The sequence below is a fragment of the Fistularia commersonii genome, chromosome 35 (assembly GCF_037954325.1).
Source record: "Fistularia commersonii isolate RoL2024-O1a breed Wild chromosome 35, RoL_Fcom_v1.0, whole genome shotgun sequence".
Taxonomy (NCBI): domain Eukaryota; kingdom Metazoa; phylum Chordata; class Actinopteri; order Syngnathiformes; family Fistulariidae; genus Fistularia; species Fistularia commersonii.
The window spans coordinates 1,538,286-1,565,505 of record NC_141318.1 but is presented as its reverse complement, the minus strand read 5'-3'; the positions used below and the strand labels follow the sequence as shown (position 1 = coordinate 1,565,505).

Here is a 27,220-nt window from a genome sequence, read left to right as displayed (position 1 = left end):
GTTGCAACTTGCACGACCCGCGGCGTCACGGTGACTCACCGATCGCCTTCTTGAGACTCAGATCGGTACGAAAAGACCAAAATTCACAACTCCGGTGCGGGAAGTGTTAACAAATGGCATCGTTTGAGATGTGACATTAAAAAATTGTCGGATATTTACTAGCGAACCGTTTTACAAGGTCTCAATTACGCATGCTAGCCAAAATATGTCCATCCTCTTGCTATTGAATAACATTGACTACAAAAAGGAGCAATCACAGTCCAAGAGTTTAAAAGCACTGTTGATATTTATTAACCCCCCCATTAAAAAAAAAAGGTTATTTTGGAAGAATTGGAAACGCTAATGTGTTAACATTCACGTAGCCCATCAAACACAGGTAATCAGAACAATAAGTTAAATGAACAATAACGATAATCACAAGGACCCGCTCTTTCAAACAGCCTTCCTTTTGCGGGCTCCCTCTCACTCTCGACCAATCGGCTTCAGCCTGGACGTCGGGACGTAAATTCGAAACACAACGACCCCTCTGGCAGCGACACCAAAGGAGTCGAAAGAAAAGTGGAACAGACAGTTCTGAGTTTTTATTATTTCGCTTCGCCTTGTCAGTGTCTGCGGGCAGTAAAGTGTGCGAACGCCGCCGGGAGCGGCGGTCGCCGGGGTGACAAATAAGGAGGCATTGGAGTCACAGCGCAGCGGTGGACTGGCGCCTCTTAAGTCGCCTCTAGAAGAAGAGGCGACTGCTGGCTGCAGAAATACCTTCGAACACCTAAAAGGCACCTTGGGAAGGGAGGACGCGGTCATTTTCCATCACGGGCCGAAGCCAGTTGCTTCAAATTGTTATTTACAAAGAAACCTTAACCGAAATCGACTGTGTGAACATGGATCGGCCCCGTCCAGACTGAAATTAAATCACGCGCCCGGTCCGGCGGAGAAGCAAACACGCCGATTGTCTCTGAAAACAAACCGGCCTGGAAGCAAATAAAGACACAAAAGGCTGAAATCACTGGGATTCCACAAGTCCTGCTGTAATTTGTCAGCGGCCCTCCAATGGTGTCCAGCCACGGAGACGGCTTCCAGTTTGACTTCTCGTTAAAGGCAGAAAACCTCTTTCAAACCCTTTTTTTTGTTTCACAAACACAGGAGGAGAAAATAAAACCACCATTCAGATGTTTAAAAAGGCATTCACTCATTCACTCTGGGCAATTTAGGGTTTCTGACAATCCTCCTGCATGTTTTTGGACTTCGGGTGGAACCCAACCGGAGATCTTCGCGCTGTGAGGAGGAAGCGCTAACCGTCCACATTCAAAACAATGAGCGAAATATACATGAAATAATTTATTACAAGACAACAAACCAAACATCAGCCCGCACCTCCCCAAAAGACGCCGTGGAGAATGACTCCAATCACTCCTTGCAGGGAAATCGGAAAAACAAAGAAAGAAACGAAGGCTTTTTAGAGACAGGAAACTCCGGGGTGGAGTCTCCGTGGTTGGATCCCACTTCATCCGTGACGCTGAGATTGGACAATTTGGTTCATCGAGCGACGGCGCGGGGGGAAAAAATACGATATGCGATGGGGCGGCGGGGTTCGCAACTTTGTCGGACTTTGGCGTCTCGTCTCCCGTCGCCCCGAAATTATCAGGAGAGGAAATAAAACAACCACAGAGATCATGACAGCAGTTTGTACATTCCAACATGTTCTCAATCGCAACTATTCGTTTCCGAATAAGGAAACGCTCGTATGCTAACTCCACTCCAGAATGCCAAAATGATATTTTGATATTCTAGGAAGTCGAAATGTTCAGGTCGTGGCAACTGGACTTGAATTTCTTCACTTGAAATGTCCAGTTGCCGCCACAAGAAGATTCCAAGAACCTCCACGGACCTTTTTTTTGGGAAGGCGACGTCGAATAAAACATGCTTGGCAATTTGCGAGTGAGGACATGTTGCACATTCAGAGGTATTTCATTAAAATAGCTTCAATCCGGAGGCTATTTTCCTTGAGGAGGCCGAGAAGTCCCGCCACCAATTTTTCCCCCGGGGGATTTCGAAATCTCGACTTTCACAGCAAGTTGGACTTTTTTTTTTTTTTTTCTTCTTCTCTGCTTAAATAAGGCTTTAAAAACAGGAGTGAACTTGCATGGTTAGACTGTGTGTTTGGCGGGTTTCAGCTGGAGCGGCGTGGAAATACCACCCACGCCAACGGGGGGGGGGAAGAAAAAAAGAAAATAAAAATAAAAAAAGGGCGATTTAAAATCACAGAATCTGTACACTTGGGCCGGTGAGTCTCGGGTAAACTCGCCAACCGGGTCGATTGTCTCGAGAAATTAGCAAAAGAGGAGTCGGTCTGAAAAACCAAAACGCCGCTCGCCCTTTAGCCTCCGGGCAAACGGGAGAAAACCCTCAAAAAGGAATTAAATAGAAGCTGAGAAACAAGGAGCGCAAGTGGAAGGTCGTGGTTCGGTCGCCAAAAGTCACAGGTATTGATTTTCCGAAGGAACGCGGCGGCCGCCACCATGCCCTCAAGCAAGGCACTTTAAAAAAAAACAAAAAAGATATTTTACATCAGGCAAAAAAAAAAAAAAAAAAAAAAAAATCCAGTGGAGCTGCTAAGCGGAACCCAAAAAAAAAAAAAAATAGAAATAAAATAAAAATTCTGTTCGTTGTCTCGCGCGTCCCTGTGTCCAGGTTTGGAGCGCGACGACAGGCGATTATTCCACACTCTTATAAATAACATTATGGCTATGCTGAAAATATACATTCTGACATTTAGAGATAGGACTATCTTAAAAATACAAATGTGCAAAAGTTGTAAACAAATGGGATTGTGTGTGTGTGTGTGTGTGTGTGTGTGTGTGTGTGTCACAGCCTCGTGGGCTCCTCATCACTGTCGCTGCAGTTTCCACAGCAGTCCTGCAGAGGGAGCCAGAGAGCACAGTATTTGATAGGGTTGGAGTGTGTGTGTGTGTCTGTCTGTGTGTGTGTGTGTGTGTGTGTGTGTCTAAATCGTACCTGTCTGCCGAACAGCCGCTGCAGGAGTCCTTGTTTGGGCGGAGGAGACGGCTGCCCCCTCCAGTCCAGGTCAGGAGGAACCGTCCCGTCCTGTTGGAAAACATTCAGCTCCGAGAAGCACTCCGTCTCGATCATCTGAGTCAGGCACGACACACACACACACACACACACACACACACACACACACACACACACACACACACACACACACACACACACACACACACACACACACTGTTTTCATTTTATGCAGACCTGACCTGAACCAAAGCTCAGGCTTACAGTACAACCAGTGTATTAGGATATTTCTTTGTGACTTTGTGTTCCCACTAAACATGCGTGTCAACCATAACCATATCATACCGGGTTAACAACGACCGCCATTGGTACTGATGACCTACAGGGTACTAGTGGAAATTGGGCTACTGCGGGTCGGAGAACAAGAAGACTATCGGCCAGAATGAAAGGAAAGGTGTACAAGACAGTGGTGAGACCAGCGATGATGTTTGGACTAGAAACTGTTCCAATGACCAAAAGACAGCAGGCAGAACTAGAGGTTGCAGAGATGAAGATGTTGAGGTTCTCTTTGGGAGTGACCAGGATGGAGAGGATCAGGAATGAGGCTATCAGAGGAACAGCACATGTTAGATGTTTTGACAGATGCTGGAATTGGAGCTGCCAGGCAAGAGGTCTCGAGGAAGACCAAAGAGAAGATCTATGGACGTAGTGAGCGAGGATATGAAGGTAGTTGGTGTGAGAGAGGAAGATACCGAGAATAGGGTTAGATGGAGAAAGTTGATTCGCTGTGGCGACACCTGAAGGGAAAAGCCGAAAGAAGAAGAAGAAGAAGAAGAAGAAGAAGTGTGACGATGTGTTGGCAGTTGTGGAATGCCGTCACCTCATTCTGCCAGGGAATGCAGACGCTGCCGGTGGACACTTTGCTGTAGAACGATTCGTCCTTTGGCTCCAGTTCCACTCCCTTGACGGTGGAGAACTGCTCGATATCCAGCACGTCCTTGCAGTAAATGGCTTGGGGCTGTATCACACACACACACACACACACACACACACATATCTGTTTGTTTAGAACAAGGACCCAAGACATCTGCATTTTGGATCCAAACACCTGAAAAAGGACCGACACGACAAACAATTGCTTCTAACGTCGACCGATCAGGAAGTCGCCATTGGCTCGCGGCAGCTGCCCCGTTTGCCCCTGGGGGCGGGAGCTTCCTTACATCCGCCCTCCTCGAACATTCCCCAAAGTCCGATGAGAGGCCGAGCCCTGTGGACTTACGTCGGGGATGAAGGGCGCCTGCAGCATGCCAGCCTCCAGACGCTTGAAGTTTATGGAGCGGAAGATTGGATGCGCCTTGACCTCTGAGGCTCCGCCTCCTTGACACCCCAACCGCACTGTAGGGTCTTTGGCCAACAGCTAGAAGAAAAGAAGCGGCGGGTGAACTCGTTGGAGAAACATTGTAAACAAAAGGCAGGTGATGGGATCTCTGCGGGTGGAAGATGTCCAGGTACAGGAGAAGCTGTTAGTCTACCGTAGATCTACTGCAGTTCTGAGCAGGACTTTTCAGACGGCGATGTTTGACTAGAACGGTAATTAACACGACTAACGTGGTGCCGCTCAGGGTGCAGCTTCCTGGCCAAAGATAGACACCGGCTTGGCAGACGTCGGCCCACAGATGGCCGTCGGCTGAGAAAGAAAGGCAAACTTCCTGCTTCTGCAGGTGCAGGAGCTCATGGCCCACCAGAGGGTTCGGCGTGGAGGTCAGCCGAGGAAACGGACGTTCCTGAGCGAAGGCAAAAGGCGAGCTGATGACTGTCTGGCTGAAGGAGTCCTGCACCGTCTTGAGCGGAGGTGGGAGATAACGCCACACTCTTGGTTCTCACATGTCTGCACAATCAAGACTCCTCGGTGAACCTCCTGGATGTTTTGGTTCTGACTTTTGGAGCAACCAAGAACCCCACACAGACATGGGGAGAACATGTTGACTCCACACAGACATGGTTTGATGGCCTTTCTTGCCGTGAGGCGGAAGCACTAAACTGCTGAAGGACCGAACCATCAAGCTTCTGCATCCACCACTCGCGGCGCCCTCAAAGTCCCAGCCGACGCCGTGACCTCACCCGTCGAAACGATCCGACGCCGACCCGCGCGCCATTAGCCCCCCGCGGCGGGTGCGGCAGAAGCCGGCCGGCCGAGAAGATAGATGGCCTCGCCGGGCGGGGAGCGCTTTCCCTCAGGAGCTACGTTTGTAAATCAAGTCTGAGCGAAACCATTAGAATAAGTTAAATGTGGAATTTGAGCAGATGGGTCCTGCGGAGCGAAGCAAATGAGAGCCTAATGTGCTTTTCCACTCGAACGGGACCGAAAAAAACATCCACCCACCATTTTACACAGAGACTTGGCGTCCTCTGAGAACTTGCCGGTGTACTCCTCCTCCACCTCCTTCACCAGCCGCTCCACTTCCTCCCTCTTGATCTTCTTCTTCCTCTGCTGGAAGGGCGACTGGCCCTCGATCATCTCGTACAGCAGGCACCCCAGGGCCCACCAGTCCGGGCTGAAAGTGTAGCGCTCGTTTTTCACCACCTCCGGGGCTGGAGGAGAACGGCGGGATATATTCATTTGTTTTTATTTTTTTAAATCGCACATCAGCTACAGTTCGAGATGTTTCCAGTAGAGGTCGGCAGAGCCCGTCGGACGCTTACACATGTAGCCCACCGTCCCCACTCGTCCCTTGATGGTCTGACCCTCCGGTACGTGAACGGCGAGGCCCAGGTCCGATATCCTGATGTGACCTGAAGGCGCAAACACAATTCTTCGATGTGACGCAAGAAAAGGTTCTCCTACAAACTGCCGGGGGACCTTCTTTGGGTTCCTTTTGACGGACCTCAGACCTCATGGCTATTGCCGTGAGCGAATTCGGCTTTTTAGATGGTATTCTATCTGTATCATGAATGTCTTGACTGCATCTCCAGAGCCGGTGGATGATGCCATGAGATCCATCACCGGTCAGTCATGGTATTTAGCATCAGTTGTTTTCTGTTAAATTAACACTCGCCGGCCCCAGATTGGACACTTAGAGGGCCGTCTGAGTCCTTCTCACTCTCCTGGTGATGGGGAAGGTCTTTTCTGTACCTCACCAAAGCCCCTTACAACACCTACATTCTGTCTTCTGCTACAAATCCCAGCAAGACGTATCTTGTGCCCCTGACTCGGCGCTCCATCTAGTGGCTAACAGCAGTAGCGAGGGGGTGGACTAACCGGCCCAGCCGTTTACTCGGTGCCATATGATACAGAATTTAGGCAGAAATTGCCCCTTTGTGTGTTTAAAAAGGCGGAACAGGCCAAATGTTCTCTTACAAAGGACACATGTAAACTCCAAGTGTGAGGATTTCAAACACAAGGACTAATTCAACGGTGAAGAAGTGGAGGACGTCTGCCAACATCTAGATTCCCTGTTTGCATGAGTTTAAATGAGTATCCAAAAAAAATGCTCCTGAACCCTCTCGGCTCCAGATGAAGTTCTGCGCACAAGACGCCGGGTGAAGAAGGACTCGCCGCTCACCGTGGTCATCCAGCAGGATGTTCTCCGGCTTCAGATCTCTATTTGATGGGGACAGAACAGTGCGGGGTGAGATGGTGGAGGAGGGCGGCGCTGGTCGGTCCGCCGCGGGAGGACTCCCTCACCTGTAGACGATGCGTTCTCGGTGGAGGTCCTCAAGCCCGCAGCAGATCTCGGCGGAGTAGAAGATGGCCCGCGTCTCGTCGAATCCCGCCTCGCCCATGTGGTAGATGTGAAACTTCAGATCGCCCCCGTTCATGAGGGTCAGCACGAGGCACAGGGCGTCCTTGGTCTCGTAGGCGTAGGCTAAACTCACCTGGACACAGCAGAGCAATGGCGTCTCCTTGAGTTGGCGGCTTCTAAGAAGCGGAGGTGCACACGGATCATTGGGCGATATCTACTCCGACGGCTGGGCTCTGAAAAAGGCTACGTCAGCCGGGGCTTCGGCGGCGGTCGGACGGCGGCGAGCCTCGCAGGAGGGGTTTGTTATCAGATGGCAGGGGCCTGGGAGCCGGTGAATTAGGTCTGGGATACAAGATGGGGCCTGACCATTAAGAGCCTTGAAAGCAATCAGGAAGGTCTTAAAATTTAATTCTAAAGTGGGCAGGGAGCCCTCTAAGAGACGCTAGGACGGGGAGGTAAAGAGCTTTCGTTTTTTTTTTTTTTTTTGTTTGTTTTTTTTAATACCACTCAGCAGCCTTCCAGTACTTTCCATCGTCCACCCAGGGATGAGAGGCAAATCTATACGGCGAGTAGTCAAGCCGTGACCTCATATCAGTGGTAATTACATTCTTTCATTCGTTAGGACGTCAAGGAAGGACAGAACCCGCTTGAATATGGATAGACGTCAACAGATTAGAAATACCGTGCTCGGTATTTACCGAAATCACCGGTGAGTATCAAAAGTTTTTGTTTTGTTTGCTCCTGACTTTAAACTTTAAATTTTACTGCCAAGATCGCTTCATGCTTTTAATGCTGTCTAGGTAAAGTAGAAGTACTTTCCGCACCGCACGTTTTTATTTCCTCGTAATTCCAAGAAAGAGGACGTTAAGGGAGGAGCGAAGTGACCCGAATCCCGAGCGTCAACGGAAGAGTCAAACCGATAAACACTCGACTCTTGAAAGCGTGTCTGCGGGTTGAATTTTTTTTTTTTCCTTTTGATTTTAAGCTAAAAGTAGCACATTTAATTATCCAAGAAGCAATGAAGCTTCAATTTTTGGGTTGTTTTGAGAGTTGTTAATGCAACAGGCATGTGATTCTACCCTCATCGGTTGAGTTGTTGGCGGTTGTCTTGCTAACGTCGTCCGCCGAAGACGCCTCGCAGGATTGAATGTCATTTCAAATCCAAAACGTCGGCATTTGTCAGAAGTATATTTTTGCGACGGAACGCATGGTTGCCTAGCCTAGTTTGATGGGCTAATGTGTCGTACGGAACAACAAGCCAATGTCATCATGGTACATCGACATGCGACCCGCATGCCAAGGGATGCCGGTGGTCCTATTTTCCAGCAGATAAACAAAAAAACAACAAAAAGACCCAATTCTGTGCATTTTTTTGGAACTTATTGGCGTTCGAGAAGCCCGAGGGACGGGAACCGTGAGCGCGGGAACAACCGCTGTCCCAACAGAATAAGCTGACGCAGGTGGCGAAAACAAAACCTTCGCTGTTGTCTTTTTAATTAGCGCAGTTGTAACTCCACAAACATCATGTCCTGCTGACGCACACACACACACACACACACACACACAGAGAAACTCCAGATGGGAACAAATGAATATATGAATGCAGCTAATGTCTAATTTTGGACCTTATAGAACAGAAGGTTAATGTTCATTGCTGAGTCAGGTGATAATCTCATAAGACAGACTTAGTCATTCTCCTCTTTTTTTGGGGGGGCGAGGGGGTAAAGAGTATCTTCCACTTATAGCGGATGCGAACTAACTTTATTTCCAAACAAAGTTTCTCACTGTGACTCTTTTTGGTTTGTTTTCGTTTTTTTTTTTTTTTGCAATTATCAGGCTTGTATACATGTGACGTGCCCGTTGCTGCTCGCAGGTGGCCATATTTCCTCTCGCAACCGCCAACCATACGCGTCCCATGTTTGCCGCTTTGGGCGCTATAAGGACAGGTTGCTCGAAAATGAATTCAAACATTGTTTTGTTTCGGGTTTTTTTTTTTTTTTTTTTTTTAAATCAAATGGTAGTTTGTGAAACAAAGGCAGCACAACGGCGGACATTGTGAGGAAACCCTCAAAGCAGTAAAATATATGCACTGAAATTATCACATGGTGGGCATCGGAGGGTCCAATAACATAAATTAAATAAGGTTACTCATGAATGCTTACAATAAGGCGCAGTGTGCAGGTTATGAGGGAGGACCCGCAGGCACGCCGATCATTAGACCGGGTCGTCCCAGGTGGACTCCTGCCAGCTGCCGGCCTTCGCTCCGAAACTATCCCATCATCAGTCCACCCTGTCTTTTTGTCTTTTAATGTTTCCCATCAGATCTTCTCACCGAGACCCGCGCAGATGCGGAAGCACCCGGGGTTTCTGAGCGACGCCTCCCAGACCCTTCGCTACGATCTGCCCTTAGAGGTCTTGTCGTCTTCACTTCCTGTTTACTTAAACGTGAGACGGATATCCATAACGTTAAACCGCATCTTCTGTCTGCCCGCGAGATACTTTCACTGGCCTCCCTGAATGATTCCGCGCCACCCCGTGTTACGCCACGGGAAAACCGGGTCGAGTGATGTTTACGTGCAACGTGTCTGAGGTGCCCACCACAAATCTGCTGTTGACCTTCTCCAGGATCTGCTTCTCGTTGAGCGCCATGGACTCCCCTTTCCTCTTCTTTATCCTCTTCTTCTCCAGCTTCTTGCAGGCGTACATCTTTCCCGTGGCCCGGACCTGGCAGGCGCACACCTGGCGGACACATGACGGGTAGAACGTGGAAAAGGCGGCTTAGAAAATGATATATAGTACTTCTTATCTAATTAACCGTCTGATCATTTATTCATTCATTGTCAAATAGGACTGGCGGCAAGCTGAGCTGCCTGTTTAGGACGGGTCGCCATGGCGATGATCAGCTCCACGTCAGTCCGGGTGGGGACGTATTTCTAAGTATGTAGGTCGCACAAAAGTGCTTTTGCACTGAAACCTCCATCACTTTCAGATTTCCCGTTTTGGGATTTACCCAAAACAAGTATCGCCGAGCAACTTCTCCCATCCGAATCATGTCAGGGATTGAAGGTGGACTTCTGATGGAACGGCGGCACGGAGGTCGAGCGGTCCTCTTTCCTGCCAACCAAACATTCCTGGAAGCACTGCTCATGGTTCATCCGTGATTGGTTAATTGCAGAGAATGAATTTCCCCACGAGGGATTGATAAAGGATAAATGATCATCATTAACCCTTTGGCCCCGCCCCCCTCCGATGCCCGCGCAGCTATAGATAGGCACAGAACGTATGGGATGCTGTTATAGCATGTCCTTTATTGTCCCGTGACCCCGCTAATCCATTTATTCAGCTGTCAGCATAAGGTCACCGGATCAAAGGGCCCCTCTTATTACACTCAGACGTAACAGAGACGGCATTTAGCCGACGCCACGTATTCAAGAGACCGGATGAATCCTGCTTTTCAGAAGGCAAAGAAAAGATTTACTTAGAATCGCTGCCACGGCCCTTTTTGCACAAACGCGGCTATTTACGTGGGTAAAGCGTCCTGCTGATGGTTGATTTATGTTATATTTTGTAGTTCGGCGAACCTTCGCCGAGCCAGACTCGGCGGAGACCGAGACGTAAACAACTGCAGACAGGCGGTACGTCCCGTCTCCTGCTTCCGTCCCCGATCATTAACCTTTGGTTTTACATTGATTCGTCCTAACGATCATCTGCGCTCTCCGTCCCGTGAATAAATATATCCTCGCCGCGCCCCCAAACTCCAGTCCCATATATTACCCGGAAAAATTTGAATCAACTCGTTAAACAAGCCATAAAATTTACGCCTCAGCCATTGAACCGACTGGACGGCTGCCAATGTCTAGGAGAACAGACGTCGTTCTGTGACGTCTTTAATTTCACTGTAAAACATTTTCTCAGTGTTCGGGGGCCCTGAAGGCCTTTTTAATTCTATCACAACACCGAAAGTCTTCTACCTTGAAATCCCCATGATGTGCCTCTAACATCCAGTGAGAATCTCAACGACCGACGATCCAGAAGCTCCGTCGGAACTTTCAGCGCAACCGTCGAGGTGAGAAGATCCGTCTCTACCCTCACCCTTCTTCATATTGTCCACTAATAGGTGCAGATGAAGGCCGAGTGCCTTTTGGGCAAAGTCATTGTACGTCAGCGCCCGAAGTGACCGGGGATACAGTCTCCTCACCACCAGGTGGAGGTAGAATTTCGCACTGCCAGAATCGGGTGATGTTCAGAGCAGTTTGGGGCTGGTAACCCCAAAAGTGGTTCCTTAAATGAACCAAAGAAGGCTACCGCTGGCGAGACGCCGCTGACATGTCGGATTCTCTGGCCAATTAGTGGCGGGTAGTCTCATGGCATCACAATTGGCATCACGGGATTCCCGTTGATTCCCGTTGGGGAAATTTGTAGTTTTAGTTTAGGTCAGGGTGATCCCTCCTGTTGTCTTGTGCATCTCATGTCCACGGTGAACACCAGGAAGTGCATCATCTTGCATAAGAGTTTTGTTCTGGCGGTGACAAGACCTTGTGTGCCTCATCGGAGACTCCTGGGTGTCGGATTTGGGCAGAACGCCGAAATCACCGGAGACTCGGAGGGGCTTTTGGCCAAATCCTGGTTCCCGTGATGCCAACCGTGATGCTGTTTACGCAAGAGCGTAACTAGTACCAGGTACCCAATGAATGTCCAAAAAGAACCCAGTCCAGTCATGCTGGACTGAAATGACCTGAAAGGTTAGGAAGGAAGTGAAGTTCTACGCTGGCGAACCTGATCCTCTGGTACCTCCTGATACCGATGTTCTTGTTCGTAAAAATTGGATGGGACTGGGATGGAAAACGAGGCTAAGAAGTTTCGACACAAAACTTAAATCTATGATAAGACATTTACCTTTGCATGCTCGAAGTAAAGACAACCTACATGCTGTGAGCAGATGTCCGTGCAGGGGTTGGACTCACCTCGCCGAAACCTCCTTTTCCTAAAACTCGGTACTGTCGGAACGTGTTTTTCGTCACCGGCTGGCTGTTGGACAGAGAAAGGACGTATATTAGCTGATCAGGCTATCGATTAAACAGTTTCCCAGACGAGGGACGGAAGCTTCTGGAGGAACCGGTTGGATCCCGATGAGGTCACCGCAGATAGGCCTTTTCAGTTCACAGTATGATAACAGTTATATTTGACGGCGTCGTGTCACGCTTGTAAGGGAAACATGGACCCAGGTGGCTGAAATAGCCCCTCAGAATCCAATTAAAAAGTAACATCATTAGCTCGCGGGCCTCGGGCGGATAAAATTTCGAGCACCCCCTCCAGCGCCGATGACAAACACACCTCGTCTTCTGCATTCATCTCGTATTTTCTTCTTCGTTATGCCTCTGAGCCGCCGTTGCACGAAAAGGGCCCTAAAACTCTGAAATTAAGTTTTCCTTAACTGAATTAAGTCAAAGAAAACACACTGGATTTTTCTTTTCCAACCATGAACAGTTTTCAAATTGAATCCCCGTCCTTGTGACTCCCGACGCCGGCTCCCCCTCCACCCCACCGCTTCCCCTCCCTGCGTCGCCTGAAACAACAAAAAAAACAAAAATCCCCCATAACTCGGGCTGAGTCACCGTCGGGCCGCGACAAACACCTTTTTCGGAAAAGCCACGTTGTCGGGCAACGCCTGAGTCAGTTCTACAAACGCGACGCGCCGATGTCACGCAGACGCTGACGTCGGTTATCAAACCGCCGAGGTTTGATTGCGCGTCACCGTTGGACCTGTTGCCTGAACATGTCGCTACTGGACCTGCGGCGGAGAAGGCGAACCCAGAATGAGCTCGTGGGAGATCCCTTTAAGCGGGGCGTGACTGCCTGCGCGAAACAGCAACACAAGCAGAAGTGAAACACACACACACACACACACACACACACACACGGAACTCTACCTCTCCAGCCACTTCCACTGCAGGAACCGGTTGTAGTACATGCTGTCGAGGTAGTCGGCAAAGGGCGCCATGCTCAGATAGTCGTGAATGAATCTGGAAGACGGAGATGTGAAGATGAGAACACTTGATTAAATGCATTTTGATCACCTGTCAACGTTTGATGGCCCTGACCCTGACAGTGAACCGCCTCAGCGCCCAAAACTTGGACATCTCAAGATCTTTCATTCTGCTTCTCCTACAGTCAGGGTAGTCGGTGTCATCGAGCGAGAACCCGGAATAGTCGATTAGAAGGCCACGTAGAGGCGTACGACCGCTCACCCTCTCATTAACATCATAGAGACAAATTGGTCATATAGAAGCATACAAGTATTGACCCTCTTCTTCACAGTTCTGAGCAATTTGGGGGCCTTAAGAGAATCTCCTGGAGGAACCCCATGCAGACATGGGGAGAACATTGGGGACTCCGCATGGAAAGCCCCCTGGGAGTCCAACCGTGGACCTTCTTGCTAGGAGGCGGACACTCCGACCGCCTTGCCAAGTGCCGCCCCTTCTCCGAGCGAGGTAATTTCGCAAATGTTTCCTCTAAGGTGTTTTGGTAGTTTCTCTCTTGATTCGCGCGAGGACGTCACCCCTGCGTTGACTCCCCACGCCGAGCATCATCTGGCAGGCAGCACAGATAGCGAGCACTCAGGACGTATACAAAGCGAAAGGAAACAGGAATGCCGCCTCCACCCTTCCTGATGCCCTTCTCCTCTCATGAAACAATCATCGAGTCGCAACACCGCCGACTTTTGAATCGGTCCCACAAAGTCAACACGCCCAGGACTGGACTCTTGAGACCAGGCGTCATTTTCAGATGACCAGGGAAGGGAAGGGCACTCAGAGGGAGGGGGTCAACGTTGCCATCTAATGTAGGGGTGAGCTGTGGCTGTCCCTGGATCAGCTTACCTTTTCTAACCTATTCATTTGTTCACTATACCTAGGACAAGGGTCACAAGACATTCAACCATTCCCTATCTTGGCAATGTTGGGTCTCCATTGAACCTCCTGTGAGTTGTTTTACCCCCTGAATCCGACCGGGGACCTCCTTGCTGCGAGGCGTAGCCGCTAACCGCCGCACCACCGTCATTTATGTACAATTATACAGACACAATTTAGCTATTGTTTGATTGGTAAAGTATCTGATAAAGGTCTGTCTCGTCCATCTCTTCCTATCTGACCTCCATCTTTCTGTTATTTGTGCATCATGAGTTCGGCTTCAAAGCGGCTGCAGCTGGGAGCCGTGGCGACGGGTCCCTGCTGAAAACCGGCGCTGAAAAAGCTCCCCGCCGAACTCTGCCAACAATCACTTGTTGTTACTCAGATGTAAAAATATCTAAAAAATTTCTGCCGCAGGTGGCGAAGATGTTCTCTGAAGCTTGACGGGGGAAGGACCGTTAAGATCTGAATATTCCACGTGTCTGAGATTTAAGCAGATGAAGAATCCTAACATGCGGTCTGCCAAAGTGCATGACGGTGATGGATCATCAACTCTTAAGGTTTTTAGGTTCGAGACGTTCATCGGGTGCATTTCGGGACCCCCGCAGTCTTACTTGGTACAGTCCGTGAAGAGCTCTTTGCAGGCCTCCAGCTGCAGCCGCTCAGCACACTGAGCCATCATGGCCTCCTCCACCTCAGGCACATAGTCCTCTGACTGCAGCACCCAAAAAAAAAAAAAAAAAAACAAGGGGGAAAAAAAAGGACTTTTAGTCCAGGTAAAGACAGTGACTCAGCTCTGACGGTGTACCCAGGAGGAAGGACGAGCCGGGATGGCTGGTGATTATGCTCCGCGTGTTCAGGCTTGACTCAAATACAGATTCGGGACAAAAACAGTCTGAACACAAACACATAGAAAATGCCTCGGGCCTTCAGATGTATTCCGACGCTGTCAAAAACTCATATTTCCGCAAAAGGCCAACTTGGTTTGAGAACATCGGAGAAGAGAGTCAAATATAACTGCGCCATCTGCGAGAGATAATGTTTTCTTTTCATCTTTAAACGGCCATTCCAGTGTTTTCAGATCTGCGGATTTGATTGGGAAACGCCTGTGAAGCGCCGCAGTTAAGACTCAATGCAATCTGGGAAGCCATCGGCGAAGGGTGACCTCTTGGGTTTGAGGGGGACCACCGTGGAGGGAGCGGGACTTCCGGTAGATACCCGGCCTCCGTCCCACGGAGCACATTCGGTTTTAGAACGACCACCAGAAACACGGCTTTGTGTTGACGGTGACCTCAGATCGCTACGATGCGATCGGTCAGTTCCTCAGTCCGAGCGACAGTTTCTGGGATCCTTTCCAGGCCCTCCCGAGAACTCGGGTTAAGTGAGTTCAAGAAGTCAAGTTGTGCTTTGGCACGTCGTCTTAGATCCTGCTGCTTTTACCCGATGGAAATGACCTAAAGAGCCGCGATTGGCCAGATGCCCGTCGCCCTTTCTGACTTTTAGGAATGTAGCCTGTTGACAGGGTACATTTGCAACGGACTGAAAGCAAAGGTTTCACCGGTATGCCGATGCTCGTTCGTTATGGTGAGTTTATCCGCGGCTGTTTGGTTCATTCATTCGTTCCTTATCTCTTACGCTTATCCCTCGGTCGGGGTCGCGGCGGGGCTGGAGTCGGGGTTCGCCCCGGATCGAACGCTTAAGAGACGTACAACAGTTCGTGACTTTCCCCGCATGTTCTAAGTGACTTTCTTGCCGCCAAGTGGAAGCGCTAACTGCAGGAAATCTGTGTTTACAAAATCGAAGGGATGGTCGGGCGATAGGGATATTTTGCGCTCCGTTCCGAGGAATTTCATTGTGGTGTCTTTAAGCGGGAGTCGGTTTTTCCATGAAATCAACAATGTGTTGAAACAACTCTGTGGACACACTTGTACAGCTATCGAACGCTGGTGTGTTTAAGTACTGGCAAAGTCCGTTTACACAATGCAATGTGTTTGCCAGAAGTTCTCAGGGGGCACCGGGCCAAATATTCACGTCGTCGGCTTCTAATTACATTTCTTAATGCAACAGCCGGCACAAAAGTAAATCCAAAGCAAATAAGCGCTGATGTCGTGAACATGGAATCTGGAGGTGTTGTTCTATTTCCCCAAGGCAGTCGAGGCAACTCAAGACATAAATATCGGTGTGACGTTTCTATGAAAGGCCCCCACCCGTTCTGTCGGGGCGACAAGTGTACTTTTCAAAGCGTGAGAAAAGTTATCCGAAGCTGCCCTGCAGTCAAGGATCCTTGTCCTGAATGGACTAGGTGTGGGAACATGACCCCGGAAGGCCGTTTCCATTTTTTTTTTTTTTTTTTTTTTTTCCTTCGCTCAGATTCATTTTGAGTTTGATGGACTCCCCGCGCCCGGAGATCCGATGGGCATCGGGCGGCACCAGGGGAACACGGTTTCCGACATGGCGAGTAACGCCGAACTGGAGGGTACGCAGGCTTTTCAGAAGCTTTTTCTGTGTTGTGGTTACGTAACTGCGGTTGCAGAAGAGATGGGTTGTTCCGGAGCACAGAGTGGGGCTGGAGTTGGTCGCTTGGGATCAGATATGAATCTCAGAAGGTGGAGGCGTGAGCTCCTCGCTAGCTAGTCGACGTAAGCCGCGCAGTTAAACTCTTGCGTAACCTTTTTACGCGCCGGGAGTTTGTTCTCGCAAAACTAGTAAAGCATACCGCACCTTTGGGTTGAAGAATACGCCGACAAGTTCTTGACCGCAGTCCTTCCTCCTCTCGTCAGGCGTCACCTCGTACTCGGCCTGAGGGGGAAAGACATGCATAAGCCGAAGGTCAGCCTCCGTTTGGCCCCAAAAAAAAAGACCGTTGAACTTCGAGAAGAAGAACGGCAGGTACTGGAGGCACCTTGATCCTCGGTTCCTCCTGATGGCCAGCAGAGGAACTCCCTACCAGTTTCCAATGGAGGCTCCATTGTAAGCTTGTTCCTCCTACTTTAGGTTGTTGTTTTCAAAAGTCCAGATTCCATAATTGACCCCGAAGTACCTAAATTCTCCAGGCCGGGGGGTCGCGACCTTACCGAAGTTCACAACGGCACAGTGCTACTTTTATCGTAATCCGTGTCAGCCTAGAGCCCCTCAATGCCACGAGACTTCCCTAACAGAATAAAATGATGGCTGTTTATTTTCTTTTGGTCTTTGTCGCACTCGGGGGAAGTCCGACGGATTTCAAAGTCAAAAAAAAAAAAAAAATTGGAAATAAAAATCCCCCCCCTGCCGCCCTGAGATCTTCTCTCCGAAACAAAAGCGCCGCTTTTAAAAAGCTCTCACGCCAAGCGCGACCGCCGAGCTCCCATCACCCCGAGGAGGCCAGACGGAGAGGGGTCACGACCCCGAATCAGCTGACGGAGGCCGGAAGACACGAGGCGAGCGTCGGACGGATGTAATTGAGGAATGTCGTGGAAGCTCCGTCCTCATCTGAGTGACTTGCAGTAAACTGAGCCTGACTGGGAGAAACTCCAAAGTGCTTCCTCTGGCAGCCAGCGCCCGTAAACTAATGCTAAGTGACAGCGGAGACGGTTCAAATCTCATTTTGCCTCAGAGAGGAGACGGGAAGCGGCGGCGGAGGGTGGAGGGGGGGGAGGAGTTCGTAATTGCCTAGGACCGAGAGCCGGCAGGGCGGTCAGGAAGGAGCGCCGGGTCGGACCGGAGCCTGCCGGGCTTCGCTCGGCGGAAGGGGCTCCGATCGGCACTCGACTGCAGAGAATCGCAGATCCATCGACCCATCGATCGCCCGCGCCGACGGCCGTCCTTCGCCAGGACCGGTCCGGTCCGGCCCGAGCTTGATCGACACCCGACGGTTTATTCCTGTCTTTAATTTACTGCGCCGGAGAAAATCAATGGGCAGGATCATTTAACAAATGTTGATCGACCGCCGGGGTGCTGAAATGAGGGCGAGTATCCTTCCAGGAAGGCCGGAGAGACGCGAGCAGACATTTCGTCTGATTTAACCCACGAGTCCGCATCAACGGGACGACGAACGACGTCAGCCGCTGTCGGTCAGTCATCTGAATATGAAGACCGACTCAGTAGGGTGGTGTGTGTGTGTGTGCCGCGCAAACGTCCAGCTGCTATGAAAAAGGGGGCAGGAGGCCTTGGGATCGGTGCTAAAATAGATAGATTTTTGGCAAGATGGCGGGCGGGAGGACGCTGGCGCGTTTGGCTGCCGCTTCCCGCTCTGCAACCAAACCAAAGACAAAGGCTCACCTGGACAATCTCCAGCAAGCTACCAAACTAGCTTGCCGACCTGAGCAGGCTGGCTGGCTAGCTAGCCTCTCGAAACTCTGGATCTCGACGGTGACCTGAGCTGGCCGGCTAGCTGGCTAGCTACTCCGGATCCCGATGGCGCCTAGCAAGACGGAAAAGCGCTATAAAAATCCCATGTATTATTATTATTATTATTATTAAAATAACAATGGCGAAGAAGGAGGAGGGCTGAGGAAGCTGATGTACCGTAACAGAGGAAAGAGGAGTTAGCTGTGCTAACGATAGCCGTTTGTTAACCCGCTAAACCGCGACCATCCAGGAGTGACCCGGAAACAGCGGGTCAGTGTGAACTCTGCCTCCACCGACGGGACGTCGCGAAAAAAGCCGGTGTGAATCTGCCGCTACGCAAGATCGCTGTTTACCGATTTCCTCCCGTCATGCACGGGATTCTGCTATCCTTAGTTTTTTTAATTCCTCTTCCCTCAGCTGCAGGGAATCTTCAAATCTTTGTAGTAACAGTAAACAGTTAAGATAATTCATACTTCATTGTATTTCTTATTCTTTCTACTATTATCTATTACTGTTATGTTTTTACTTGAAACTCTGGCACAACAATTTCCTTCGGGATAAACAAAGTTGTTCTCATCTCTCATCATTATCCAACAGGGTTCGTCCGGATCGTCCCACCTGACCTTCTCCCCTTCGACCCGACCCTGAGGTGGACTCCAGAAACGTGGCCGCTGATGTCGGCGTGTCGAAAAAGCGACGCCTGGATTGGAGCGGCGGTCGGCGGTCCTGGTCAGAAGGTCAGGTGTGTGTGAGGTTGGATGCAATGGAGCATCCAGAGGTGTGTTTCATGTGTTGTCACCCCTCGCGGCCCGAATAGGCGAGGGGTCACTTCAAAGAACCGTTTCATGTGTCTGTCCCTGACCCCGAGGTGTGTGTGTGTGTGTGTGTGTGTGTGTGTTGGGTGGGCGCAATTTATCATTTATCAGCTTCGCTCTCCAAAAAAAAAAAAAAAAAAGATCAAACACGTCGCACACACAGCAGACCATGAAGAGGAACTGTGACAGTGGTCAAAGGAATGTGTGTGTGTGTGTGTGTTCGTTCATGTGTGTGCACATTTCCATGCAGTTCCTGTATTTTATTAAACAGTTATCAACTTAACTTCCTCCTCCTCATGCTAAACCTTGAGAGTTGGAGGCGTTTCAGGATTATTAAACTTCCTGCATCCAAGGTTCAACATGTTACACCCTTTAAAACAAAAACACACACACACACACACACACACACACACACATTTGAAGGACCAGTCCACGCAAGTCCTTAATGCTAAATCCAAAGCTCAGATACTGTGTGTTTGTTTTGATTAGAATGAATGAATTCCAGAAAGAGAGTTTAGTCTAATCTGACACGGGGGGTCGAATCTCTATATTAGCGGTCCGTCGAAGAGGCGGGTCGTCACCATGGCGATGGGGGAAAAAAAAAAGAAAGTGGCAAGACCCCTCCCGCCCCCTCAACACACACACACACACACACACATAAACACACATTAAAACTAGCCGTTGCAACCACATACAGGTACACACTTGTTCCAAGGCCTAGCAGGGCGGGTAGGACTCAGCAACACACACACACACACACACACACACACACACACACAATCGTGATCACATGCACGCCGTTCTTACCACGCCGTCGAGAAACTTGACGCAGCGTCTCAGTTCTGTCCGGCTGTTGCAGAAGTGCCTGAAGAGTAACCGTCCGATGGGCTGCCGCTCGCAGAGGCTGCTGTAGTCCTTCTCTGCGGGGTTGGAGAAGAAACCCGGACGTGACTTTCGGACGCCATTTTTTTAAACGATCCCGTGTTTTTTCCCCACGGTTGTTTGTTTGTTTTGGGTGTTTCTGACGTCCGGCTGAATGTGAACCCGTCAGACAGGACGTGATTTGCATCGGGGAGTTGTAAATGCAAAAGTGGCCCAAGGAGATTAAACACACGGCCAGGGAGGCAAAAAGCTAGTAAGGTGTGTGTGTGTGTGTGTGTGTGTGAGTGTGTGTGCGCACTTGTTCCCATTTGTTTCAAAGGAATATTTGAATCGAAAGACAAAGCTAACATTGGTTCAGTAGAAACTCAAACTCGTCAAGGTTGGCGCCAAGAACACAAACAGGGTTTGGGTTGTGATTGGAGGATGGAGTCAAAGAGGCGGGGCTTAACCTGAGCCACGTCCATCACATGATCCACTTAGAAATGTTGAGATGTTTAGAGTCTTCAATCAACCTGCGGGTTGGTTTTTGGGGGGACTGGAGAACCCGGAGATACCCCAAGAACATGGAGAGTCCACCATGAGAGAAAACCAAAACAGGAGAACACGGAGAGACAGGTGAAGGTCCACCAAAGCTCACGGCCTCATCGCAGACATCCCAAGCTTCCGGTTACCTAGGTTACGCTCCTGTCCGAGCCCGACGGGCCCGACTTGCGGGTAGACCTCTCTTCTCCGGGCCTCCTCCGGCCCCCGACCCCTTCGCCGAGTCACTTCCTGCAGACGGCCGGCGGTAAGCGATGCCTCCATCTGCATCGTTCTGCCCCGTTTCATCTGGTTCCTTCTGCTCTACTTAGCCCTCTGTTCCCGTCGCCCCCCCGCCGCAGAGTGGACAAAGGGAGGGAACGTCGAGCCGGGAGGTGAAAACAAAACAAGAAGAAAAATGGCGGAAATGTCCCGAGGGGCTCCAGAAGCTGGGACGCGGCAAGGCCGGCCCTCGGATGGCCTCTCACCTCTCATTAGGAGTTCTAATTAAAAGCCCTGCTCCAGATTCATTCCCAAACTCCTCCCCGCGCCAGGAAAAAAACAAAAAACGCCGGGAATTAGCTTCGTAACAGCTCGTGAAGCCGGTCGGCCACTCATGCGTGGAAGGTACCTCCGCCTCCAACCCCTCCGCCCACACTTCTAGGAACTCTTCATTCCGGTGCTGTGGATCAGCGGATCTTCTCGATGTATCGGCGGAGGTGCGATGTGATGTACGTGAAAGGGGCTCGGAGACGTCGAACGAACACAAGGATCTACCCAGGGTTGGGAGGCAGCAGAAGCAGATGCTTCTTCTACCACCCCCCCCCGCGGTCCCTGCAGGGACTTCGTTCTTCGAGGGACTCGTGACTTGCGGTGGAATTTTTGAGGGAAACGGAAGAACCGAATAGTTTTGGAGGAGCTGCTGGCGGGAGGGAGGGCTTCCCGGTGCTGGGGGAGCAGACCGCGGCCGGAGGAGGAACACTATTTACGTGAAGCCCGTCGATGAAGGTCGTGGTTTTTATTGACGGGAACCAGGATTTGGCCAAAAGCCCCTCCGAGTCTCCGGTGATTTCGGCGTTCCGCCCAAAACCGACACCCAGGAGTCTCGGATGAGGCATACAAGGTCTCGTCACCGCCAGAACAAAACTCTTATGCAAGATGATGCACTTCCTGGTGTTCACCGTGGACATGAGATGCACAAGACAACAGGAGGGATCACCCTGACCTAAACTAAAACTACAAATTTCCCCAACGGGACTCAATAAAGAATAATCTTATGTCCGATTTTATTATCCAAAACATTGCAACACGGAGTTCCTGAAGATACATACGCTGCAAACGGCGCGTCAATCACAGCGAAAGCATTTACAAGCAGGTGGCGCAATCGTGTTTCCTACAGGAAACCCGTTTCACAACACCGTAACGACGTGATGCTGGGTGGGGGTGGTGAGTGGACTCGCTTTTGAACAACAAGGAAGTTGACAGTTTCCTGCACGTCTTTCATAAGACGCTGGGGCCTCTCTGTCGTAATAACAGTCCGACTCACGTGGAAACCCAGAGATGAGGTTTGCTACTTCTCCAATCGCCAGGATTAGTCTGAGGTGGATCAGCGGCTCCTCCACCACCTCTGGACCCGAGGGACTTGTGAAGTTAAATGGCAGCAATTCCACCGAGATATATTTAAATGGGGCACATTTGCATGGTGGCCCAGCCGTGGCGACTTCCTTCCTTCTGCGCACCCTTTTCCCCGTCGGGTGGGGACGAGCTTCATCGTGACGGCGAGTCGTTTCGATCGGTTTCCCTCCTTCTGGTCGACCGTCCTTGCTCCTCTCCGTAAAGCAAGGACACTTACAGATGGAGTGGCGCTGGTGGGCCACCTGGCACTGCTGGGAACCGAAAAAGAAAACCAAAAGCGATACAGCCGAAGCAACGCTTCTTGTTCTGGCTATGTTTGGCACAGGAACCCTGACAGCTGGGCGCTTTTTCCCCTTCCTGACAGTTTCATTTAATGTGCGACTGGCCTCGGAGGCCGGGGTTGTGGTGTCTTTCGTAAAGCATACCGAACAAACGGTGCGGAAGTGAACCGTTCCTTCCGGTCATTCGCCTTTGCGCTCGGTTCTTCTGCCGTCACTTGGGGGGTTTAACAGCTCGCTCAATGGAGGCGCTAACCGGACCGTCAGGGGCGACCGGGGGTTCAGTGTCGTCCCAAATATCATGCAGACGGCAGGAGTCGAGGGCATCAAACTACCAGCCTTCTGTTTGGAAGGTCGGCGGTTTGAAAACCTCATTCGGGGGAAAAGTCAGCACATCCTTAAGTGTTTTTTGTCATCTTGGTCTTTGTCGTTTATCAGATTGGATTCTTTTTTTCAGTTATTCCAGTCCTTTTTACCATCAAAAGCACAGATATGGATCTCCTTCCCGTTCAGTCTGATAGTAGCTTCGCCTTATCAGACCAAAGTTGGTGCCGTGGGGCGTCATCAACATGGCCGCTGAGTGCTCAGACTTGGATTTTAGTCTAACAAGTATGAATTCCCTCCTTTGTCATCGCACCCGCCGCCACCCCCACCCCTCAGCAGCGCCCTGCCAGACAGAACACTGGCCGTGCAGTAATGTTTTTAATGCCGCAAAAGCCCTGCCAAATCCTCTGTGTAATCTTCAATATCGTGATACCCGCTCTTGTCCATATCTATATCGATACATCTGTCAGCGTTTATAATTTCTGAGAAAACCTTTCCAGTAAGCGCTGACAAGCTTCTTACACCTCTCGATTGGGATCTTTGCCCGTTTTACTCGCACAAAAAAAAAAAAACATGCTGAGAAGGCACAGACATTCCAGGATGTTTTTTTGGGGGGTGGCTCAAGCTTCAGTTGACTTGGAAGTGTGCTTAGGATCCCAGTGTTTTGGGGAATCCACGATGAAGCTTGGCCGTTACTGCGGAAGAAAATCACCGCCACATCATCAGCGACCAACTCCCGTGCTTGACCCCTGGACCGGTAGCCACCAGACATACCGCTGATCCTTTGGTCCAAATGTTCCAGGGATCAGGTTGTGGAACTTTTTCCCAAAGCTCTGTAGCTTTGTCCAAATTTCTCTTGCCGTGTTCTTGCCCAACTGTTGGTGTGGTCCGGAGTGGAGTGCATCTTGGGAGTCCTTGTCCATTCAGTGGACATCTTGTAGTTAGCACTGAAACACTCGGACCAGCCCCAGAGCAGGTTATCCTGTTGGTGTCTTTCAATCACATGGAGGTTTCACTTAGTTGCCCTGATGTCCTTGAGGAGTTTGAAGCTGTTCGCCAAACATTTAGAATTCCATATAATACTCCCGGCCTCTTAGAAGGTTGCGCTTTCTGGAAAACCTTTTTGTACCCAAGGACCTCTCGATGTTGAAGAGCTAAATCTCCACTCTCAGCTTTTGTCTTTTTGGTGATTGCGACTCACCTCTTAACACCTTCATGGGCGGGGTCTCCGTACATCACGGTTCAAGCAAATGATGGGTCATTATGGAGTTCTCGGAAGGCTCAATTATGTTCCGACTCCACTTTAAAAAAAAAAAAAAAAAAGCCAGAAAGCTTTAAAAACAATAACAAAGGTTGACTCATTGGGATGTGGCCATCTTCACAAAATGTGCTGTTACACACAATCACTTCATCATGCATTTTCACTGCCGCTTTGTATGACTTCCTGAAAGAAGCCGTACGAAGCTGGATCTTGCTCTACCTTTAATTCCTGAAAATCTTCAGGGGTGTTGAATATTTGAGTCGAGCGACAGACATCCAGGGTTCTGCCACTCGGATCTGACTCAGCCCTCGTCTCCTTCCAAACAACTTATTGCTCTAAACACCAGGGGTTTGCTCTGAACACTAGAGCTCTTGGGGCGCAGGGGCGAACCTTGTATGCTTCTGTCTCATCACAAGGCCAGAAGTCGAAACCCTTCCTGTGTCCAGGTTGCTTCCAACCCCTCGTCTAGATCCAGCGCACACGCTGCCCATAATCTGCTTCAGATTATAGGCCGCCATCACCCTTATATAATAATCCCCTCAATCACGCCTTATATAGTAAACACTGAACACCCACCAGAGCTTAACTGTCAGTTAATTCCAAAGCCATCGACATAAACTTTACATTAACTTCAATAGATTTATTGTCCCATTTTTAACCAACCTGACCGAGCACGTCATCTCGCGGCTAAAAGCTCGCAAATAAAGCTCGCCTTGCTTTCCTGCGCCAACATGGGCGACCGCCACGGCGCAGGGGAAATGGCAAAACAACGATCAAGTAACTGAAGTGAAACTCGATATGTCATCAATACGGCAACGAGATTAGAATACCGTTATGGTGCGTCTGAGTCTGAACATGGCAGATAAATGTGCCCAGAATGAAGAAGTGGCACATCGGTGACTGATTTCCTGTCAGATCTCAGCGCCGGCTTCTTGCAACTCAAATCAGATGGTTTCCATCTGAGTTGCACCTCAACTGCGGCGCCTTTGGTTGTCTAGACTCCGTTAGAAAGGAAGTTTTCGCTTCAAATATGTTGATTTTTTTAGCAGTCAATCCAGTCTTCAAATGACTAGGTCAGGGGTCGGCAACCCGTAACACCCCAAGAGCCGTTTGGACCCGGTTTCTTCAGAAAAGAAAACACTGGGAGCCGCAATTACTTTTTGACGTCTAAAATAAAGGTACCACTGTATATATTGCTTTTTATTACCTTTACACTTTGTATAAACAAGTATGTCGTGTGTTGCTTCTGAAATTCACAAAGTATTTCTGAGAAAATTAAATTTTATTTATGTAATGAACTCATTTTGCGCTTTCAGAGCGTGTGGCGGAGCCTTGACCTGAATTTTAAAAATAAATCGGGGAAAAAAACTGTGTCAGTAAACAATAAAAAATAAATTTTTGCAAAATGCCTTCATAAATATTTATTTTACCAGGTTTATGGAACTTCTGCGCACAGCATCTGCAAACCGGGTGGCGGGTATACCAGCTTCCGCCAGTGTGACGTTATTTTGAGCGGCGAAAAATAATAAATACAATTTTATTTAGTATTTCAAGATCACAATAATCCTCAAACTTAGAACCAAAAGTTAAAAAAAAGGAATTAACACAAATGAAATATACTTCAATTAAATTTTTATGATTTATTTTCCCAAGCCACTGAACCCATCTCAACTGCAGCTTCATGGATTTAGTCAGTAGGAAACAACATGAGTAAGTTCCATGAAGGCAGACGGAGTAGGACGTGACGTCGATAAAGACAGGAAGCAGGTGAAGCTTGCATGCAAGGTTGCTTCCCTTTGTTGTTGTGTTGTTTTTTTTTCTCAAGCCTGATGGTGGGAAGATAAACGCAAACGTTATGGGAGTTCGGTTTTTTGGTAGAACAGGCGGTCGATGGCACAAGTCGAGAGTCAGTGTTCAGACTCTGCTTGCAGTGCAACTGCCTGTGGTCTGCCTGTGGAGGGGGCAGGAAGTGTAAATCGCATGTATTAAAGTAGGCAGCTGGTTGTCTTTTGTAAGCTTGTATGGTGGGTTCTGATTTCTAAGAAGGGTCTACATGTTCTCCCCTTGTCTTTGTGGGCTTCCTTTGACTTCTTCGGTTTCCTCCCGTAGTGCAAAAACACACAAGAGGTTCACTGGAAACCCTAAATTGCGGAGATGTATAACCGAGAGGGGGAATGGTTGCACGACATCCTGGCTTTCAAGGCCTCGAGTTGCATTGATCTGTTTTGATCTGTCGTTGGGGGCAGGCCGAGATGTCAAAGGGGTTCAAAGTCAGGTGAACCTTCATACTGAGGACATCCTTTGGGAATCTGCCAGCTCGTTGGATCTGACTGATCGCTAAGAAACGGGTGTCATCACCACAACAAGGGGACCTGAAGCAACGGGAGCTGCTGAGGGTGCAGTGAGGAGTTGCATACGGAGACCGCAAGGGGACCCGGCACTGAGCCCTGCGGTACCCCTCGGTAAACTAGAAGGGCACATCCAGGAATGCCAGGCTACGTGAGCGGGCAGAAGACAACTAGCCGGTGCTTCGAGCTCGCTTCGGTCTACCACCCCCACCTGGAGTTTACCCAACATACCCATCGCAGGGTGGGAATCTGTTTCCCAGCAGGGTCATTTCAAGGGAAGGAGTGCCACGGACACATCGAGCCACGCACTGGAGACCAAATTCAGAAACGCCGAAAGGGACGACTTTTGTCTCACCTGTGCTTTGTCGCAGCTCTTCGCACAAACTGATGTGAGGGAACTGCAACATCTGCTTCCACTTCTTGCTCTTTCCTTTCCTGTTCCCGCCGCCTCCTAGGACAAGAAGAACACTTTTGGTTAAAACTTGGGTAATGAGAGAAAGCATTTTTTGGTTATGGCACGGCATGGAGGCACAGTGGTTAGCGATGGAGGTACACTCTTCCGACAAGAGGCTTTTCAGAGGGAATAGTTGTATGTCTACATATTTGGTCGATCCAGGTCGAACCAGCCTCTCGGCCAATGACGGCCAGGATAGTGGATACGTGGTTTCGATAATGAATGAATGAATGAATCTGCGTTTTCTTTTTCTGCTTGAGCTGCTCTGCGTCTTCCGTCCCCCAACTGGGAAATAAAACTCGCTATCACGTGACGTGTCCATCCGAATTCAATTTCCCGCACCGAAAGGCAAAACTCGCTAAATTGGAGGTTTTCTCTTTCCCCCTTTTTGTTTCCCCAAAACGCCCAGACTTATACCGGGACAGGAATTTCCTCCTTTTTTTTTAATTTGGCACGGGATCCTGTGAGCCTATAAGGCAAAATCCAGGGCTAAAACCCCCGTTTGCTGTTTGCACAGCTGCGTTTGCACGCGCAATGATAATTTTATTAAAGTTAGAACCGGGCGATTAAACTGTAAGTGAATTCCAAGATCATTTATTAACAAGCCTTATCCCGAGTCTTATCATAACTGGATAATCTTCATTTAATCTCCATATTGAAAATCATTGTGGAGGCACTGATTTATGGGCGCTAG

General features: G+C 49.6%; 1 protein-coding gene across 1 annotated transcript in view; it reads right to left on the bottom strand.

The window, feature by feature from the left end:
* Positions 1 to 267: 267 nt before the first annotated feature.
* Positions 268 to 27,220, bottom strand: part of grk6 (G protein-coupled receptor kinase 6) — a 30,581-nt gene continuing 3,628 nt past the window's right edge. The window contains exons 2-16 of the mRNA XM_086142167.1: positions 26,428 to 26,523; positions 19,633 to 19,745; positions 16,403 to 16,480; positions 14,296 to 14,396; positions 12,704 to 12,796; positions 11,738 to 11,801; positions 9,372 to 9,512; positions 6,716 to 6,906; positions 6,594 to 6,631; positions 5,734 to 5,823; positions 5,414 to 5,622; positions 4,310 to 4,447; positions 3,911 to 4,048; positions 3,013 to 3,147; positions 268 to 2,913 (exon numbers count right to left, since the gene is read on the bottom strand). Of these exons, the coding sequence (XP_085998293.1) occupies positions 2,863 to 2,913; positions 3,013 to 3,147; positions 3,911 to 4,048; positions 4,310 to 4,447; positions 5,414 to 5,622; positions 5,734 to 5,823; positions 6,594 to 6,631; positions 6,716 to 6,906; positions 9,372 to 9,512; positions 11,738 to 11,801; positions 12,704 to 12,796; positions 14,296 to 14,396; positions 16,403 to 16,480; positions 19,633 to 19,745; positions 26,428 to 26,523 (1,676 nt within the window). The 3' untranslated portion in view covers positions 268 to 2,862. The remainder of the gene's footprint in view (positions 2,914 to 3,012; positions 3,148 to 3,910; positions 4,049 to 4,309; positions 4,448 to 5,413; positions 5,623 to 5,733; positions 5,824 to 6,593; positions 6,632 to 6,715; positions 6,907 to 9,371; positions 9,513 to 11,737; positions 11,802 to 12,703; positions 12,797 to 14,295; positions 14,397 to 16,402; positions 16,481 to 19,632; positions 19,746 to 26,427; positions 26,524 to 27,220) is intronic.